This window comes from Convolutriloba macropyga, chromosome 11 (genome assembly GCF_964194025.1).
Source record: "Convolutriloba macropyga chromosome 11, txConMacr16.3, whole genome shotgun sequence".
Taxonomy (NCBI): domain Eukaryota; kingdom Metazoa; phylum Xenacoelomorpha; order Acoela; family Convolutidae; genus Convolutriloba; species Convolutriloba macropyga.
This window is the reverse complement of record NC_134478.1, coordinates 54,890,530-54,910,761: the sequence shown is the minus strand read 5'-3', so window position 1 is coordinate 54,910,761 and position 20,232 is coordinate 54,890,530. Positions and strand designations below refer to the sequence as shown.

Sequence of the window (20,232 nt, the reverse complement as noted above, 5' to 3'; positions counted from 1 at the left end):
ATTGAAATATTTCCAGAAATGAAACCAATTATCGCAGCCACTTACCAAGAGCTAGCGATGATAATGCACCCAACCCTAGAGAAAAGCCCCGAATTATTTTCATAGTTAGAAACTGGTCTTCTTTTTCGATAGAAATGGACTGTCTCATTATCACCAGCTTTTGATCTATAAACCTAATATAACCTGATTAACTTTCGCTGAAGATGCCTGACGAAAAGGATATTTTTGTCGGTTAGAGGATGATAAGATCTAATTCTATAATGCACAATTATGATGTTCGCAATACTTTCTACAGAAGCGACTCCACCTTCTAAAATTTTTAGTCTCAAGTAATGCGCATATTTTTAATTCAAGAGATCAGCAACCTCATATTTCGTAATAAATAGCGTGAAGCTTCTTACAATTGTTCCGATCCCACGTATGGGGGGAGTAACTATATGCTCGATTGCTTTTTTAATTAGTCAAATTTGGCCGCCCAAATATTTATCGTCGAGTTGTGAGTGTTATCATTAGAAAGACACGTCGTGTAGAACTGCTTTTTCACAATGTGTCAGTCAAAAAAGTTTGTAAATTTCAGTTTTTCGTTCCTTTTTTCTTTTTGTTGTGCTATATTTCCTTTAATGACCAGTCCTATTGACGCTGTCTTGGTGTCTATAAGAACCAATACGGCCTTCTAGGATATCGGCAAATGCTTCTTATGACTTGCAGTTTTTTTTTGTAAGATTTGAAATTATACTTTTTCTCCTACTTTTTGCACTGCTGTTGTCTTGTCCTTTAGACTCAACATTGACCGGTTCCATCTCCGGCCCCAGAGAAGCTATATAATGTTCTATATAATGACTTATGGCTTGATTGCTTTGGCACCACGAGTTTTCGTTTATTTTTTCACTTGGTCAAGATTTTTTTTAACTTATCGTTATTTCACTCAGTCTCGATTCAGACAGATTTCATTGGCTTCCTAAAGAACCATAATTGAACTTTTTTTCATTTGTGAAATTTTGATTATATTTATTTATAATGACAATTAACTTGGTTAGCATAACGGTGGTTATCAGTATAACAAATCTACAGATTATGAATCATATTTCATCAGTATTTTTCTTTTTTCCACATGTGAAATGTTTGTTCTGTCCACTTTGGTCAGGTGATGCATTTTGATTATGCATCAATTTCGGTTCATAGCTAATGTTTTCTCTGACTGAAATTATTCGTTCTCAAAACTTTAATTGAACGAGCTCGTTAAACTTAATTACTGCTTTCAGTTGGTAGCTCATGTTCTTTACTGCGACACCATTTATTTTCGAACACTTTGTGATAACAGAATTCTCACTTCATTTGTTGATATTCAATTGCCTTGCTGTTCTTTTAACCATTCTGTTGCTTAGCAGAATCAGAAAACAACGTTTGCTGCCTTCTTTTTTTATATATATTTTTTTTCTTTCATTTTCCTTTAATTGATCAAATTGATATTGCATTAAGCCACCAGGGCAGAAGTCTTGTGGACTATATTGTCCCGTTATCTGTCCTTTCCGGGTCTCATTTGATATTTAAATTTATAACTTAGTTATTCATTTAATATGTTACTTGAACCCAGATAAATAAATTCTTTCTTTTTAACCTTGTAATGGAGGATTTTAGCTGCCCTGGTATGAAGGATTTCAATACAGTGCTTAGTGTTCAATTAAGTTTCACACCACCTTATTTTCAAACAGTTTTCAATTTTTCCACATGTCATTTTGTCCTTTTTCGGTCATTTTTGGCACTGCACTGCTTCGTAAAGACGCGTAGTGTGAAACTCATAAATTAAAATTGACTTTGATAACTTTCAAGTCATTTGTTTTCGAATGTTTTTTTTTTGCATTTTGTTTATTTTCGCGTTGTAGGGTTTTATACTTTGTTCACTGTCGAAGGGTTTTGTTACAGCGCAAATACGGATGGTATAGTCGTCATTGGTTTAATTTTTTTCTTTGGATTGTAATTTAGGACCTGTCCAGCTCTTTTTAATTAGTTATCTTCCCCATATCTGATCACGCGTCAAGGAACGATAGAGCGACTTTTTTCAGTTACTTCAACCGAAGAGCAAGTAAATCTGTGTGCCTGAGGATATTTGTAACTGCATTATTTCGGTTTTCAGGTCATTTCTCTGATTAACTTTGTTCAGCATATATGATTTACTTCACAAAAAAAATGACTTCTGCACCAAATTGTTATATCTAAAGTGAGAATGGAAAATCAAATCGAAATTAGAAAGAAGTACCCCATCTTGATATTTTAGAGAAAGTCAGTGTTACTCGAAAGCCATTGCGGTTTGCAATATAATTTAAATATTGGATAGAACCTGAATTCAGTACATCGTTTTTTGTTGCTTGGCAAAAAATATGTTGTTTATTACATTTTTTATGGCTGAAAAATTTAATTGACTTGATTTCCTTTCATTTCAATCAAATAGTTTCCACAGTTCAATTGTTATCAATTCTTGTGAAATAAAACAAGAACAGGGATCAACTTCAGTTGTTTACAAGTCTGTCCTGATTTGAGAATTTACCAAGTTTTAAATTAAAAAGCATAAATTGCTGTGTTTCATTTTAAAAGTTCCGCATCTATGCTTAATTTGCGAGATAATTTAGCCAAGACTGCGTATGAACGGGTTCGGAATATTATGTGCAAAAGTACATTACCGCGCCTCCTCGTTTAATTAATGTTAAATTTGTAAAACTATGCCAGGGAAATTTTAAACGAGCGAGGGAATTCTTAAGCAAGCACTTTTGAATTTATAGCATCGATTGAAGTAATGTGCTGTAGAATGTCACCCAGATTAGACATGACGTGATCCTAAATCACCATTATAAGTGACTTTAATAATGACCGTTACAATCAAGATCATTTTAATTTTAATTGCAAGAAGTTTGTCAACTGACCTTTCTGAAGGTTCTCGTTGGGAGTCCAGTTGATAAGTCTTTTGTAATGTGTGAAATGTACCACTTGGCAGATGGCTTCTCTCGCAAGCAGAGTCCGCTTGTCAAAGTCCAGGTCTGCAAACAGAAAACAGCATCATTTAATCCGAACATCAGCAAGATAATTTGTCGCTCTTCGAATCCGTTAGTCCCCATAAGTAAGTTATCAACCCCCAGTTAAAGAGCATGTACCATTAAATAGTAAATCATTGTTAAAATCTGGCACGTACACTTGGGGTTGCAAATAAAAAAACCCCTAATAATCTAGGGGAAACGATCTAATAATCTACAACAGGATCTACAACATGAAAAGATCTAAATCTTAATTAACCTCAAACAGATACAAATGTTCGCTCAATTTAACTATTTTTTTTTTCAATTTCCAAAGCTGCACCACTTTACCAGTGCAATGAATTTTCTATTAGCAACCGATATAAAAATTACCGAAACAGCCATTTACAAAAGCAAAACATTTTAAAGCCTGGATAAAACAAACATTTTTAGAAAAATTAGAAAACTTGCTTTATAAGTTTCCATATAACTTTGAAATTCTCTGCAATCAACAGAATTTTTGCAGATTTCACAATCTTAGCTACTTAATAACTTAGAAGCCTTCCTTTTTTTCAACCGGCGTGAAGAATTTAAGAGAGACGGAGAAAAATTAATGTAAGTCCGTACAATGCTCGAACCTGTCACATACCAGACATTTTGGAATCCGACAGCAAGATTGCACTTCGTTAAAAAAAATGATAGAGGATAATCAAAAAATAAATTCCTTTTCCGAATTCCGTTTTTTTATTATTTTTCGTTTATATGAACAGCCGTTTGGAAAACTTTAAAACATATCGAAATACATTCAATTTCACTTATACGAAAGAGTTCCACAACAGCCGCCATTCACAGGCTAGGAATACTGGGACAACTACGCAGATAATATCTTTAAAGAAAAACATTCAACTAAAACCTGTTTCTATGAAATTCGGAACCCAAACAGCTGAAATTCTCAGAAAAATAGTTCTGAGCGCTGACCTAAAGATGTATTTTCAAGGAAAAAATTGATGTGGAAAAATACAATAGTTTATATTTGGAATGTAACTGAAAACTTCTGTAACTGTCAATTTTATTTCCGACAAATCACAAAAATTGATGGAAATCTATAACTGCCAGTTGTTTTTCAAGATTTAGTCATTTAGACACACTTAATCATCAGATCAAATTTTTCGTTTCGCTCTTGTTTGAAGAAAGATTGACGAAGTTAAAAAGCTAAAATAATTTCCTCATTTTTTCAAGAAATTTTTGACCACAATGAATCATTTGACACTGATTTAACTGGCTGAGAAAGAGATGATTATTTTAAACTTCAAGAGTTAGGGAAAAAATTGTCTGATTACAACCAAAAAAATTTTTTGCGCTGACAAAAAATTCACTTCTACATCAGGTTTTTTAAAGACTGGCATTCAAGTCTCCTCCTACAAAAATTTATCTTCATAATAAACGTGCAAGATTGGCAATAAGTGTGGTCAGTTCGACAAATTTGGTCGGTTCGACAAATTTGAGAATAAAGAACAAATAATCTTGAGACAAAAGATGAAAACAAACAGACAAAAATGGAGAACTAAAGAGTGAAAGTTGAACAAAAGCGCAAACGGTCAAGCGAAAACTTAAAAGCAAATCATTGAAACAGACAAGTTTGCAATAAGTGCTTCAAACTTCGTTCGAGGCCATTTAATAATTACAACCAGTAAAAACTCCCCTTAACACAGACGAAATACTTGACACTTAAATGAAAGTATAAATTTGAGCTCCTTCATGACTTATAATAAGTAATGGAACATTATAAGCATAATGTAATGGAACAGTATAATAAGTAATGGAACAGTATAAATTTAAGTGCGTCCTGGGGACTGGTACGGGACATACTTAGTATTCGTTTAATTCCACCTCAAAGCCACCCAGAAAATTTCAATTGGAAAGCAGTCATGAGAAAAAAAATGGTAGTTGCAAAAAAAGTTAAACTTCTTAAACTGGGCTGTTAAAATCACTATAATGATGAAATAAGACATAATGATGACTTAATGTGAAAATCACAGGCTTGAAAACAGCTTCGAAATGTTGTTTTCGGCTGAGCACATGGTAGAAAAACAGAACTATGGGAATTAATTTTCTAAATACTTGTACAATAATTATGAAGAAAATCAATTAAATGCAATTTTTCTTATATAACACCGTCAAAGACATGTTGCTGATTATCTCCTCTTGAAGAAAACTTTCATTAAAAACCTTTTTTGAGTTCAGGTAAACTAGGAAATTGCATTAATAATTGGAAAAAGATTATAAACGAACCCAGTAAGAATAACGAGCAGGATATCTGAAGTACTTCATAGGTACCACATTCGCTATACAAAACAGATATAGAAACATTACAGGCAATGCTATAATCTGGCTGAAAAAAAACAGTTTAGCAAAACAAACTAATTTCTTTATATTTTCAGCCAAAACACCATGTGACATATCCATTAATCGTTCTTTAAACGTGTAACATGTTGGATCTAGGTGGATTCATTATTCAAAACAGCCAAGATCCTGAGCATTCCGATTGTCACGGAGACGGATTCAGGCGGATTCATAACGTAAAACCACTAAGAACCTGAGCATTCAAACTGTTACTGAGACGGATTCAGGTGGCTTTATTATTTATACCCATCAATATGCTGAGCATTCAAATTGTTACTGAGAAGTATTCAGGTGAATTCATTATTTAAAGTCGCCAAGATCCTGAGCACTCTGACTATTACTGAGACGGATTCAGGTGGATTTATTACTTCAAACCACCAATATGCTGAGCATTTAGATTGTTACTGAGACGGATTCAGGTGAATTCATTACAAAACGCTGCCAAGAACTTGGGCATTCAGACTGTAACAGACGGATTCAGGTGGATGTATTACTTAAAACCGACAATATGCTGAGCAATCAGATTTTCACTGAGACGGATTCAGGTGAACTCATTACTTAAAGCCGCCAAGAGCTTGAGCATTCGGACCGTAACTGAGACGGATTTAAGTGGATTTATTAAAACCTCCAATATGATGAGCATTCAGATTCTAACAGACGGATCCAGGTGAATTCATTACTTACAGCCGCCAAGAGCTTGGGCATTCAGACTAACAGAGACGGATTCATGTGGATTGATTACTTAAAACCGCCAATATGCAGAGCATTGATTGTTAATGAGACGGATTCAGGTGAGCACATTACTTCAAGCTGCCGAGAGCTTGAGCATTCGGACCGTAACTGAGACGGATTTAAGTGGATTTATTAAAACCTCCAAAATGATGAGCATTCAGATTCTAACTGAGACGGATCCAGGTGAATTCATTACTTAAAGCCGCCAAGAGCTTGGGCATTCAGACTGTAACAGAGACGGATTGATGTGGATTGATTACTTAAAACCGCCAATATGCTGAGCATTGATTGTTAATGAGACGGATTCAGGTGAGCTCATTACTTAAAGCCGCCAAGAGCTTGAGCATTCGGACAGAAACTGAGACGGATTCAGCTGGAATTATTGAAAATTCCAATATGCTGAGCATTCAGATTGTTACAGACGGATTAAGATTAATTCATTACTTAAAGCTGACAAGAGCTTGAGCATTCAGACTAAAACTCAGACTGATTCGGGTGGATTTGTTACTTAAAAACGCCAATATGCTGAGCATTGATATTGTTACTTAGAAGAAATGAAGTGTCCGGATTGTGTCTGGGATCTGCTCTGAAGATCCCTCATTCTGGCCAAAATCCAGCCTGACTTTTCCTGTCTGTAAATCAAATGTGGTCTGAAAAGACCTATTTCTGGCACAAATCCAGCTTGAAATGTCCTGATGATGTCTCTAGTCTGAGAAGCCCTGATTTGAGCAAAAATACATTAGAGCAAAAGTTTACTGATTAAGTCCCAAAGTTGGATGATATCAACTATGATGCAGGAATCATTTAAGGAACCAGAGTTTGGATCAAGGAGTTTTAATTTTTCAACATTTACGAAACATGTGAATATGTGTTATAGGTTATTCAGTTTAAAGAGTTATACTTGATTTCAATCGACTTTTTTGTTACAGAATAATCAAATCTGTTGGCCTATTAGTCGATTTTCTTAGAGTCAGGGTAAACTGTTTCAACTATAAGCCGTTATATTAGGTTACAGAAATCTATTATATAACAAAATTTTGGCCAGTTTTATGGTACTCGTAATACGAGAAAAGGTGACGTAAAAGACAGTCACCTTTGAAAACATTAAGACTCAAAATATCGGTTACAGAAATGTCTCCCCGAAAATCGATTCGATTTTTCAAAGTTTTATTTAGGGTACTTTTGTATAGGTTACCTGACTGATGAATTCACTGAAAAGTCGGCATTAATCGAGCACCGCGCAGCGGTTTGAGATTTCTGCCAGTTTCAAAGTGACTTGAGCAGAGTCACGTAACCTTTTTGAAACACGCGTTGTGCAAGTTAAATCAAAAAAACACTTTGCTTGCAAAAGTGACTACAATTGTTCATTGCCAAAAGAACTTTGAGGATCTAAATCCCCCCATCCTATTAGTGATTATAGTTATGCACACACAATATAATTACACTCTCATGCCAGCAAGCTTAACACCATTTTGGAGGTTAGGTTGAAGGTGATTTGGGGGGAAACGAATAGATGCTAATTTTTGCAAAAAAAAACAGGAAAATCACTTTTGCAGACAATCAGCCTTTTTCTTTTCCTGGTGAAATTCTTTTGATGAACCATTTTTGACCTTTGAATAAATTTGGGATGTTTTCGATTTGTGCTCCCCAAGCATAGAGGGTGCATATTATTTGCAACCCCAAACGTATTTTTTTAAAAAGTGATTCACCCTATAATAGCACAAGCTCTGTAACTTGGGTAGCATAACGTACTGGCGGGTGGTGCACAAACGGAAGAGATCCCATTTCTGCTATAGTATATAATGCATTTTATCCGATTGAATTTTCCTAAAAGATGGCAGACGAGGATACAGCATTGACAAAAACGACCTGCGAAAAACGTCAATGGCTGGAAAAACTCTGGAGAACTGCTTGAAGTGGAATAAAATTTGTATCCTGAATTCTATGGAACTTCGATCGGCGGATCTTTTCCGTTTCCCCTCCCCCCAATACGTTATGCATCCCCCCAGTTAGGTAGCACGTGCCATTACATAAATCATTGATGAAATATAGCACGTGCGTCTGAGGGGTAGAGAAAATAATCATTCACTAAGCTGGTGGGGGTGGTACAAACCGAAAAGATCCCGATTGACACGAGCTCATTTAGTGGGGCTCTATGCAACAACTGTACATTGAAATGAAAGGCACGTTTTTACTTGTTTGGGTACCTTAAGATCTGGCACTGTATAATAGAAGATCTGGCATTCTTAAGTCTGACACTGTTAAGATCTGGCATTTTAAAACTTGCACGTACGTGTTTCAAGTATCTCTTCGCAACAGATATCCACCGACCAAAATTTACTCAACAAAAAAGTCAGACTGGTATAATGTTCCTTACCCCTATTACATGGTGTGGTGGAGCAATAGGGGTCGATAACTGTCAGGTTCCTCATCACTTTTCTTTACACGCGTACCTTTAAGATTTCTAAGAAAGTATTAGTTTAACACAGCTGTTAATCATATGTTAGAGGTGTGATACAGTGACAGGACATACGTCTTTTTATCGAGAGAACAGATTCAAAATCAAGCTCAGAAATACGTACTTCGCATACTCTCTTTGATTTTGACGCAACCCACATAGTTTACGTGGAATCGTACCCCATCACCAAGCAGGGACTCATCCGGATGAAGCCAGCCAGATGCGGGTTTGGCAGAGAGTGACCCACTAGTCTGGTTCCAACCTATGGCCACTCCCCCCGCTTGCTGTAATGCCATTTGTTGCTGCTGTTGACTAAGATGATGTTGGTTGAACATGTTCATATTTGGGCCGAAGCCGGTAGTGGCCTGAGACGGACTCATCAGTCTCGTGGACAGGTCAATTTTGAGAATTCTGCTTCATTGTAATTGCTGCTCATTGTATTAGTGGTGGTATATTTGAAAGCTACATTACAAGATGGCTTCACATATACACTGAAAAGAAATAAAGGCAATTAATTTAGAGATGTCCGTTAATTATTACAGATGAGTGTCAGCTTTTTGGGCCAGTTAATTCAGCAGTACTACGATTAAAGCTGGTCAATTTTAAGTCAACGATCCAATATTACATCACCTTTGTTACGTTCTTCTTTAATTACGTTCTCGAAGTGTCTTCGAACTGTCTTAGCTTGACGTACACGACTAAAATATATTATTGACATCATATGTTTTGTTAAGGGAAAAATGTGTGTTTCTTTGAGATCAAGTTGGTTCCAAACTTATAGTTCAAGATCTGCACTGGTTCTGTCTATTAGTGATGCTAAGCCACCTTAAAACGTTCAAATTTTACGTACATCGATAGCCTTGAATAGCTCAAATGCTAACTTGCTCATGAAAAAAAAAAACGAATTGAAGCCTAATACTTAAATCCACTACTTCGTTGCTTGTTAATATCAGCTCTTTGCTGTCTGATTTCTTCCATTTTAAAGGCAAGTTTGTTGTTCTTTTTCTCAATTCTTCGCAATCTTTGTTCTTCTTTCTGAATTCTCTGCCTAGCTCTCGTTTCCTCTTTTGTTTCATCTCGCCTTCTAACATTAGGCGGGATCCACTTGAGTCTGTCCATTTCGTCGTCTTCTGGATTTGGAAGTTTCGGGGGTGGGTATTCTTTGTCTAACTTGGGCACACCTGATTGGTCTAACTGCACTTTCTTTTCGGCTGTGATGACCTTCGGTCGGTTGTAAATGTTTGAATAAGTTGACAATATAGACTCGCAGTCGAATTCGGGTTTGGGAGGGGGTTCTGGGAACAAATCGTCTGAGTCAACGTCTGAGGCGCTTTCTTGATCCCTGAGTGTCATGTCTTCAATTGTTATCCTCATTTCAGGATCATCCATACCTTGACTCTTGTCGTTCGCTGTTGAATTCTCTTCGTCAAGTCCTAGAACACGTAAAATAGAAGGATGGTCAATCGTTATGTGACCTTGGACACCTTCATGGTCAAGACCCCCAACTTCAAGGTCATCATATTCGCCATACATGGTCTCAAAATGGTCGTCAAGGTCAGTTTGGCACTCGCTTCTCGGAATGGCTGATGACGTCAGCGAGTATTCGGTGAACCGAGATTTCTGTGATTTGGACTCGAGATAATTCGGTCGTTCTGCGTTTAGAAACCGTTCTCGTTCTTCGAGTAATGGAAGGTCGGTGTGTTGGTCTTCAGTTTCGGCCAACACATCCCTCCAATCATTCTCACGACCACCCTCTCTGGTCAGCGATTTATCGTCATCGGCATCATCGTAATTTTGCTCATCATCATCATCGGCGTCATAATCACCAGCAGCTCCTAATTCAGGAAAATCTTCGTCATAATCATCATCACAGATTCCTCCAGCAAGAGCTACAAAATCGTCTTCAAGATCATCGCAGAAATCTTTGAACTCATCATCCATCGTAGCTGCAATGTCTTTGTCCCAATGAGGTCCTGGTTTCTCCTGGGAAACAGCAGCCATTACGTTGTAATCTGACTGGTTTTCAACTGCCACTGCAAATGATGTTTCAAAACCGTCACCATCTCCAATCAGGGATGGAAAGTCGGCTTCACAGAAAAGATCGCTCTTCTTGCTTCTCCCTCCTGAAACACTGCAAAGCGTTTAAAGTAGGCATCAAAAGAAAAGACTCAAATTGTGGCATCTCATAGTACTACCCTGGTCGAGGTCCCAGACCGATGTCAACTGTGATCAGACCATAATTGAGCGCACACCTGCGATCAAATTACAACGTCTGGAAAAGTTTACGAGCGCACAGAAGCCTGGACAATAGTCTGGCCGATGTCTAATCAGCGGTTAGAGATGGTCTGATCAGAGAGCGTTTCGAGTGCAATAGAGTCTGAGTCAGGGTCGAGCAATTGTCTCAACTATACCCTTTTGTAACTAAAATTACCAATTTTGGGAGCTTCCAGAATAACATTCCCAGGAAAAAAATTGTCGATTCCGAACAAAAGACATCTTACCTCTGCTCTTGCCACTTTTTACACTGACAACGTCATCAAATTGTCCAGCTTCAATATTTTCCCAGAGAGGAACATCAGTCAAGTCAGTTTCCGTTTCGACTCCAAAACGATCTCTCAGGTGTTTCATATAATCATAATCATCGTCAAAGTAAATCCCACAAGCTTTCTGTTCCTCCCTTCGGCGTTGGGAAGCCTGGTCAAAGACTGGCCTTTGAGATCCAGGACCTGCTTGATGCCAAACTCGGACGTTGTTGGAATCGAAGCCAGTTGGATCATCGTGGGGTCTGTCCACGAGATGAAAAGAGACACTTTTATTTTTGTCAATATATCTCTTTTTCTTGCCCATTTCTGCCTGAAAAGTAGTATCCATTTTAATTCAGCGTTCTAGGAAGGCAGAATTACGGTTTAAATTGACCAGTACTGGATTCGATCCAGCATTACGAGCAGGCTTCACCAACTGACCTTACTATCTTGATCTTAGGTGTTTCCTATAACCCTATCTCTCGTTTTTTTCTTATTCCTCAAGCATCAATCTCTCTAGCTCAGTTTAAGTTGACGAGGTTAAGCTTCTTATCAAGGTTATTATACGTACAATTTATATTTGGTTGCTCTCTAAATCTTGAGCTCAAAAATGAGTATTTATGTGATCTGAAAATGTTCCTCATCAGCCGCAACGGATGATAAACCCTGGCCTTCTAATTCATGTAATCAGGCATGCGAGCAGTATGAATATACTGTAGATAAAGTGAGGGGATTAGATTGCATTTTTTAATACAAGCCTACAAGCCATAGATATATTTTCCCCCACATGATCCCTATTTTTTTTATTGCTCTATTTAAAAACATCCGATTACACTTTTTGTATAACCAGCTATGCAACTATTTATACATGAATTAGCTGTTATGATTTGGCATCTTTCCGTCCGTCTAACCCCCCACCCCCCCCCCCCCCCGACCTCCCGCTACAGAGCACGTGTCATTACATAGTAAATCATTATGAATATGACACTTACTTCGGGGGGCGGGGGGGGGGGGTTGCAAATAGTTGGGGGAGGGCTGATCCATGTCTTGTACACTACCGTTTGTTGAGGCCAAAAAACAACTGGAACGCAAGCGGCACATACATTAAATTTTGTTTAAAGAACCGCTTTAAATCCAAAAACTTTGCCGACGAAGGAAAAAAACAGATCCGTTCATCAGATAGTTTTAATTTATCAATTACTCCTTAAAATTATTATAGAAAGGAGAAACAATTATAATTTCTAACATGCAGAACACGAAAGGAGGACAAATTTTAGCACAAATATCAGAAAAATTGGATCTTTTCCGTTGCCCCCCCCCCCCCCCGCGCGTGCTTAGTGGGTACATATCCTCAACCCAGGGCACACGGGCCACAGCTAAATATAATATTTTACTTTGTAATGCCTCGTGCTCTGAAACCGGGGAAGTATGACGTATTGGAGTAATGAGGGAGGGGGGGGGGCAGATGGAAAGGGTCCAAAAACTATTTCCGGGTATTTCAAAAGTTGAAATAAATACCAATTTCACGACAATTCAACACCAAATGTCATATTATTTTGATTCAAAAACAAAAATAAAAGCTAATCTACCGCAGTTCTAATTGCAATTTTATGAGGCAGAGCAACATGACAGTCAAACTCCAATTTGTTATTAAAAGTCTTGTCACAAATTCGGCATTCAAAACAAACTTGACCATTAACTTGATGTTCATTGGCTGGCTCGTTATCAACTTCAAAATCGCCCGTCCAATCAAATGACGGGAATTGTATGCCTATAACACCTTCGACTTCTTCAGTACCTTCGTTTGAGTTTTCAATTGCTTTCTCGCTTTCAACCGGCGATACTGCAGCATGTTCTGTTCGAATATGATTTCTGAGCAGCTCAAGATTCGGATGCTTTAATAGACAAATAAGACATTGCATGTTATCTTCGTCACAGTAGATAGAAATATTATCATTAGCATCTTCACTGTTTTCATTTTCTAAACTCAGAGTTTTCGTAGAACTAGAAATAGTTGATTTTTGGGTAACATTTAACTGTAAATCCGGTTGTTTACTTTTTTTGTCATCTGGCGGTTCCCGTCGCTTTTTGTTCACTGGTTGGGAATCCGAAAGACTTTGACGTTGCGATTCCGTTGGCATTTCTGGCTCAGAAGGGTGGATAGCTTCTATGTGTCGTTTCAAACTATTCTCGTCACTATACATACGGTGGCACTGCTCACAATTAAAAATTTTACTGACAGAATTAACTTTCGGTGCTATCAATTTGTCAGCATGGTACCGCTGCATATGTTTCTGTTTTGTTCGTTCAAATTTATATTCATTATCGCAGAAATCGCATTTTAAATTAGTAGCACCAAATCTCTTCGATTGGGTAGGTTCAAACGGCTTTTCAACCGAAGTGGGTTTTTTGCTATGAATCATATTCGGACAGCTCAACAGTAAATGACTTTTCAGCTCTTCAGCACGGGCAAACCACTTTGTACATTGTTGACATTGCATTCCATCATTTTTCTGTTTTTTAACATCCGAGATCTGTTTATCGAATGAGGGCGATAGCTTTTTACGCAAATCTGATATGTTCAATTGATGACCAGTTGTTGATGTGTTGCCGTTGACAAACTCTGGCTGGGTTTTTATAGGCGTGTTTTCGGAATGGAAATACTCGTCGTGTCTTAATTTCATAGTTCTGTTCTCAAACTGTCTGCCACATTTTTCACACAGAATGGGTTCTGAGGTGCCGTTTGGGATTTCTGTTTGGTCTAAAATGAATGGAAAGGCTTTTCCAATCTTCCAAACTTATTTTTCAAAAACAAAATTGAACATATATTCTTAGGATGCCTCAAATTAGAACACATGGGGGAGGGCGTTCTAGTTCTTCGAAATATCGACTGAAAAAAATCCATGAATAATTCGCTTTATCAAAAGCAAAAAAAACTTTGCTCGGAGAATGCCTGAAAAATTTAAATAAATTAGCACATTTGAGATGAATGATAACATAACCAATAACCTGCGATAAACTGCTCTAAAAAGACCGACGAGGGGTTGCCGCTGGAAGTAGCTATGTGGGTGGGGGGCTCGAGCTCGCGGGGTCAGATGGAAAGCGGTGGAGTGGAATGTGGGCGCATGTGTGGGACTGGGGTTGAGGGGGGATTGCACGCAAAGAATTTATGTCTCAACAGTTTCAATGAATCACATACTTATAGACTAGTAAGATGCAATGCTTTAAGAGAACCGCTAAGCAGCATCCACCTGTTTATCCGTTTATTAGGGACAGTACAATGGCCAGAAGAAAAAAATAGTCAGTTCTGGATTACGGATGCAACGATGTGCAGCGGATAATAATTGTGGGTGGAGTGTTGATGTGGGGCCACGGGGTGAAGTAGGGAAGGGGGCCTGCAGTGGTGAGGGGGTGCAGCGAGAGAGGAGGGGTCAAACTACACGAACCATCCTTCACATCAAAAACTTGTCTCCAGAACAGTTTGCCTACTTAGTTTAGTAAGACGAAGCTCTAAGAGAACTTAATTCCCTCCGGGCGTTACCTGTTCATCCAGTTTTCAATACGGAAAGTCAAAAGGGTCAGACAAAAAATGGTCTCGCGTAAAAAAAACCGCATAAAAATTGACAGACCAATTAATTAAGAAACGGAAATCATTTTCTATTATTCAAATTACTTGTAAAATTAAATTGCTAATTTTACACCGAGTGAACATTTTCTGATTTCTTCCGAAAATAAAATGGACCAAAAAAACAAGAGTGTCAACAAACAATTTCCTGCTTGAAACTTTTTATGAGTCTCAGTTCTGAGCAAAGGCGTGTGATTCAAGAAGAATAAGCACTTGTCAGTAACTTTTACAGGAGGAATGCGAGGTACCAAACAGAAACAAAACGCAGAAAATGAAGTAACTATTTCATAGCTTTATGTTAATTTTTATGTTTTTTTGAAAGACATCGAGAAAATCCTAAAAACAACGCCAATAAAGGGATTTTAAAAACATTACTACTTGGCAAGTGGTTAGAAAGCTGCACTATCATCAAAAAGTAAAAAAAATTGACGGCAATCTAGGGAAACCGACAGAGAGCGATAAAAAGATATAACTCCATGGACAACGAATTCTTGGCCAATTTAAATATTCGAACTCGAGACTCAGATAAGCTGAGTCTGCAAATTATGTTAGTGTGAAACAGTTTACCTTGAGGTGTGAAATAGTTTACCTTGTAGTAACCTCAGCCTATTGGTGATGGAAGGTAACTGTGCTTAGGGCACTTCCAAATAGAGGGGGTAACAGCGCGTCGAGGGCACCCCTCTAAAAGCCAATAGCCGGTCCCAAGCCCGGATAAAGAGGGAGGGTTGCCCTGGATTGGTCTAGCAAGCCACCTTGGCGAGACACCAAAGCTAAAAATGGATTAAAGAAAGATCAGACTGCGAAAGGGAGCGACTCGAGGACCTTAACCAGTTCTCACGGCCATGGTGACTATCGGAAGAGGATAGTAGGGCCTTCACCACTCACTGTGCAAGTCACTTTGGAATGAGAGAGTCATCTCCGTGCTCACTCAAAATATTAAAGCGTTCAACGAAACAGCGGGTGCAAGATTGAAATTGGTTGCTACCTATTCCCCGACTGAAAATGCTGATGAAAGTGAGTATGCAGCATACTTAAAGGAATTGGCGGAATGCACTCGGAGTTCAGACCAGATCTATTATGAAAAGATGCTCATTTTGGGAGACCTTAATGCAGCGATTGGCCTAGATCTGAATGACCATCTGCAAAGACAGATCGGGAAGGCAGCAGCAAGAAACGAGAGTAGCCGGAATGGTTTGATCCTTGCTGAATTTGTCACTGAACTAAAGTTGAGAGTTGAAAATACTTTCTTCTTGAAGACTGATGTGCGGAAGTGCACATGGAGACATCCGAGAACCAAGGAGCTGTCTCTGAAAGATTATGCACTGACGAAGTTGTCGGCAGCAAAACATCTCAGAGTAGAGCTTGAAAAACTGAAACATGCTCTCAGAACTAAGATCATGAATCTTAGAAAAGTTAACACTGTAACTGATGTGTTAACAGAAGTAATCAACAATCATGAGCTCGCAGAAGAGACGCTGTTGATAAAAAGTGACTGCTGGGCTGCTCAGCTAACGCCGAGCGAAGTGGAAACACTTCGAAAGAGAAAGTCAGCGCATAAGCTGTACCTTTCTGAGAGATCAGAGAGCAGAAAGATAGAACGAGATCAATTGAACAGAGAAGTGAAAAGAATCATCTCTGAATGCAAAGAAAGAGCAGTCGAGACAAACCTTAAAAGGTTTGAAAAACAGCTTGATGATAATGAAACTAGAATGGCCTATAAAATCTTGAAAGAGACGTTCCGAACTTACAGGGTAACCTGGTTCGAGTGTAACAAGAAAATGAGCGGCCCCAGCAAAAGTCAGTTTCAAGAACATTATCAGAAGCTGTTCAAGCAACGACTGACTCAAAATGCCACGGTGCTAGAAGCCCTCTCGAAGGAACCGAATAGTTCTGAAGACTTCTGTAAAGAGCCCAACGAGGCCGAGGTTAAAACAACCTTAAGAACCCTGAAATCTGGGAAAACACCTGGAAAGAGTGGCATTGTTCCAGAAATGCTGAAAGCGCTTGAGAAGGAGTTGAGTCCTCTTCTCACAAAAGTGTATCAAAGCATCTGGACAGAAAGAACGAAAGTACCCCAGGAATATAAGGACGCGAAAGTCTTTAGTTTGTTCAAGAAAGGAATGAAGACAGACCCGAACAACTATCGGTCCTTATTTATGTTTGAAGCCGAAGGAAAGCTTCTATGCAAAATTATCAGAAACAGAGTTGAATCAAGAACAGATCACAAACTGGACAAGTTTCATTTTTGCCTCAGAAAGGGAAGAAGCACTCTGCAAGCAATCTGGGGATTGAGAGAGGTCAATCAAGACTCTAGAGAATCTAGAGAAGAGTTAGTGATGGTCTTCATCGACCTTGTCAAAGCTTTTGACTCGGTTGATAGAGATGCCATGATGAGATCTGAAAGCTTTCGAAGTTGAAAACCCCTCAGAAGCCTAATATGGCAAATACATGAAAATGCTCAAGGGGGAACTAGACTCAAAGATCAAATTCAAATTAGAAAGAGGGGTCAGACAAGGATGTGTCATCGGTCCACAAATATTTAGCTTAATATTTGATATTGTCTGCAAAAGGAGTCTAGCCCAAAAATATCATCTTGCGTATGCAGATGACTTAGTGATACTAGCAAAAAGTGAGCAGCAAGCGCAGAGCAAATTGAATAAACTCAGCCTGGAGGTGGAAAAAGCCGGCATAGAAAATTCATTTCCAAAGACAGAAGTAATGACATTAAACATGGAAAAAGCATGTAATGTCACCCTCCAGGGCAAAAGACTGAAAGAAATCACTGAGTTTAAGTATCTGGGTTCAATACTTAATGGCCAATCTGATATTGAGGCCGCTGTAAAGAGTAACTGCACTAAAGCTAGAATAGCTATCGTAAAAATGAGACCTGCGCTAGTCAGCTCTACTCTCACAATGAGAATTAAATGTCAGCTAATTGAAATGTGTGTTAGGCCAGTACTGCTGTATGGGCTGGAAACAGCCATAGCGCGAGAGAAGGACATCAACAAAATGGGTGCTGTTCTCAACAAAGCCCGTCGCATGGTCCTTAAGACATGCATCAAGAAAACTTACACATCTGAAGTCCTTGCACTGAAAGTCCCTCTGAGAGACATCAAGATAGAACTCGCAGTAAGAAGAGCGAAGCTTTGGCTGAGTCTCAAGAAGCTGCAAGACGATGAGCTCAACAAAAAGGAGGAAGACGTATTGGATGCGTGCACTCAAACTTGATCTAGAGAGACTGTGTGTAAGAGATACGGAAGAATGGATAAGAAATCCATCAAAAGTAGAGTATTCGTTGAACGTAAATACTCAAGTAAAATCAGTGGGCATGAGAGAGTAAATTGTTGCTTGTGAGATTGGAAACTTTGCAAGGCACTTTGCAACAATAAAAGAGATGCGTAAACATCTGAGAAACGACCACTCTGGAAGTGGCGAAGGATTGGATATGACTCCTTTCCAAGCAAATAAACCCACAAATGCGCCAATGGTATGTCCAGCCACGGGATGCAAAACGACATACAAGCAAAGCAGATGGTGTCTTGACCACATGGAAAAGGCGCACCCTCAGTGTACAATAGTTGAAGGTGATAATGTCACTGAGGAATTAACAGCAGAACCACAGAGCACTGAACTGAGTGGGAACACACTGAGACAACAAGACGATGAGGCGGAATTTCAGTGCCCACTATGTCCCAGGACATATACGCTCATCAAAAGTGTTCAGAACCACTGCTCGACCAAATACAGAAGGTCGTACACCAAGAACTGCCCGATTGGTGAAAAAGGGACTAGAGGCCCTATGGCCCGAAGTACCTCTAACCCGTATGGAGGGGCCCCACATTGCGGCTCCAACGCCCCCTAGCGGGAGTCATCCTTCTTGATCTATGCCAACCTCGAAGGTCTGGAGAATAATGACCGGCGGTTTTGTGTTGCTTGCGCACTTAACCAATGGGAGGGGGCACCTTGTAGTAAAATTAAATAGTTCACCTTGAGGTTATGCACACTATTACACTCTCCGAACAGTCTATTAGAAAATAATATTGATATTGTAATTACAGACTAGAGTGATTTACCACTTGCTGTTCTTACAAACTACTCAGATTTAGTCAATTTATCGTAGGCAGACTAAAAACAGAAAAAAATTCAGTACAACATACGGAAAATTGTTCGCAAATCACGCAGCCTGTATTGCATTGGTTTTAGTCGAGGCTGAATTTCCAAGCTCGAGGCTTGCTTGCAGAAAACCTGGGAGGCCAAAATTAATTCATACGATGTTAAATGAACACACCTTTCTCTCCTTACGGCTACAGTAATGTAAATGTCTGGCTAAATGTCATGAATCAGCTTATCAAAATCACATTGATCAAAAAATTAACACACTGAAAAAAAGCTCGAATTGAAAACACTGCCTTCGATCAGAAGATTGTGATAGAGTTGGAAAACATGGAAATTTTAACACCAGACATGGATTCAAAATTATTATCCGAAAGCTTTCTGTAAGCTTATCCCGTTTCTATTTATGATTTCGTTTTTGATACTGACTCTGTTCATTTTAAATTGCTTTGCTGAGCAACAAGTGCTGTCTAAAAACACTTTTTGGCAGAATGAGAGAAGAGTCTAACTAGACTGCAGAAGATTTCACGCAAAATGTTGAACAATCTGAAGTACGGTAAAGCGATAAATTTTTGATTCAGTAAAAACATAGCAGGACAAGTCCTGACGTATAATTCAAAGAATTTTCATTGACTAAACAAAAACTAGACCTAGAAGGGACTATGAGTGAATTGGGAATACTATTTTCAAAAAAATTCTGATAAAAAAAATTTAAAAAAAAAACTGAAAATCAATGCCAAAATGCCGCATGTGAACAAAAACACCAGTAACGAGAAAATTAAATTTGGTTCAAACAAAAAACCAGGCCTAGAACGGACTATGAATGGACTGAGAAAACCATTTAGAAAAATCGATCAAAAAAATCGAAACAGAAAAATCCAAGTGAAATTGCCGCATGGAACAGAAAACCACTAGCGAGAAAGCGAATTTATGTTCAAACACCAATTTCTCACTCTATTCTAAAATTCGAGTGGAAAAATTACACGCCGCAAAAGCACTCGCTTTTCCACTTCATTTCCTGTTTCGGCGTGACCAAAATCACTACTCCAATTTGACTTCAAAAATCATGAAAATGTTTGAACAGATCTTAAAAAAAAGACAGCGCCCTAATACTATTCAAATTCTTTGAATTGTAAAAAACCAAGAGAAGGCCAATGTTTTACGTGTATAAGAATAAAAACAATTATCCGACCAGAATCAAATATGAACAGGGAAAAGTGACCTGACAAAAAATCTGCAGCCAAACTGGAAAGCAATTAATTTGGTATTAAGATAATGATCTGTACAGGAGGCTCCTTATTGAGGGGTCGCACACAATGTGGTCAACAGGAGGCTCCTTATTGAGGGGTCAACCACCATCAACGTGTTTTCAGG

General features: G+C 38.5%; 3 protein-coding genes across 4 annotated transcripts in view; all 3 read right to left on the bottom strand.

The window, feature by feature from the left end:
• LOC142349340 (SHC-transforming protein 1-like) overlaps positions 1 to 9,500 on the bottom strand; it is a 35,677-nt gene extending 26,177 nt beyond the window's left edge. The window contains exons 1-3 of one of the 2 annotated variants that reach the window (XM_075400819.1): positions 8,723 to 9,500; positions 2,919 to 3,032; positions 46 to 75 (exon numbers count right to left, since the gene is read on the bottom strand). In XM_075400819.1, coding sequence (XP_075256934.1) covers positions 46 to 75; positions 2,919 to 3,032; positions 8,723 to 8,978 — 400 coding nt within the window. In that variant the 5' untranslated portion in view covers positions 8,979 to 9,500. The remainder of the gene's footprint in view (positions 1 to 45; positions 76 to 2,918; positions 3,033 to 8,722) is intronic. The other variant, XM_075400820.1, reaches the window with a different exon arrangement.
• A 3-nt stretch (positions 9,501 to 9,503) lies between these two features.
• On the bottom strand, positions 9,504 to 11,448 carry LOC142349341 (protein LTV1 homolog). The gene is made up of 2 exons (XM_075400821.1): positions 11,100 to 11,448; positions 9,504 to 10,721 (listed from the first exon to the last, which is right to left on the bottom strand). Exons 1-2 carry the CDS (start codon positions 11,443 to 11,445, stop codon positions 9,511 to 9,513), a joined length of 1,557 nt encoding a protein of 518 aa, XP_075256936.1. The 5' UTR covers positions 11,446 to 11,448; the 3' UTR covers positions 9,504 to 9,510.
• A 1,183-nt stretch (positions 11,449 to 12,631) lies between these two features.
• The window catches only part of LOC142349958 (uncharacterized), a 14,474-nt gene continuing 6,873 nt past the window's right edge, over positions 12,632 to 20,232 (bottom strand). Inside the window, exon 2 of the mRNA XM_075401826.1 lies at positions 12,632 to 13,881. Coding sequence (XP_075257941.1) covers positions 12,701 to 13,881 — 1,181 coding nt within the window. The 3' untranslated portion in view covers positions 12,632 to 12,700. The remainder of the gene's footprint in view (positions 13,882 to 20,232) is intronic.

What these genes read in the sequence shown, in the direction of transcription:
- LOC142349341 (XM_075400821.1), bottom strand. Translation starts at nt 11,445, where the DNA reads ATGGGCAAGAAAAAGAGATATATTGACAAAAATAAAAGTGTCTCTTTT. An exon ending in AAAAAGTGGCAAGAGCAGAG is followed by an intron (nt 10,722 to 11,099) that starts GTAAGATGTCTT and finishes GCAGTGTTTCAG; the next exon opens with GAGGGAGAAGCAAGAAGAGC.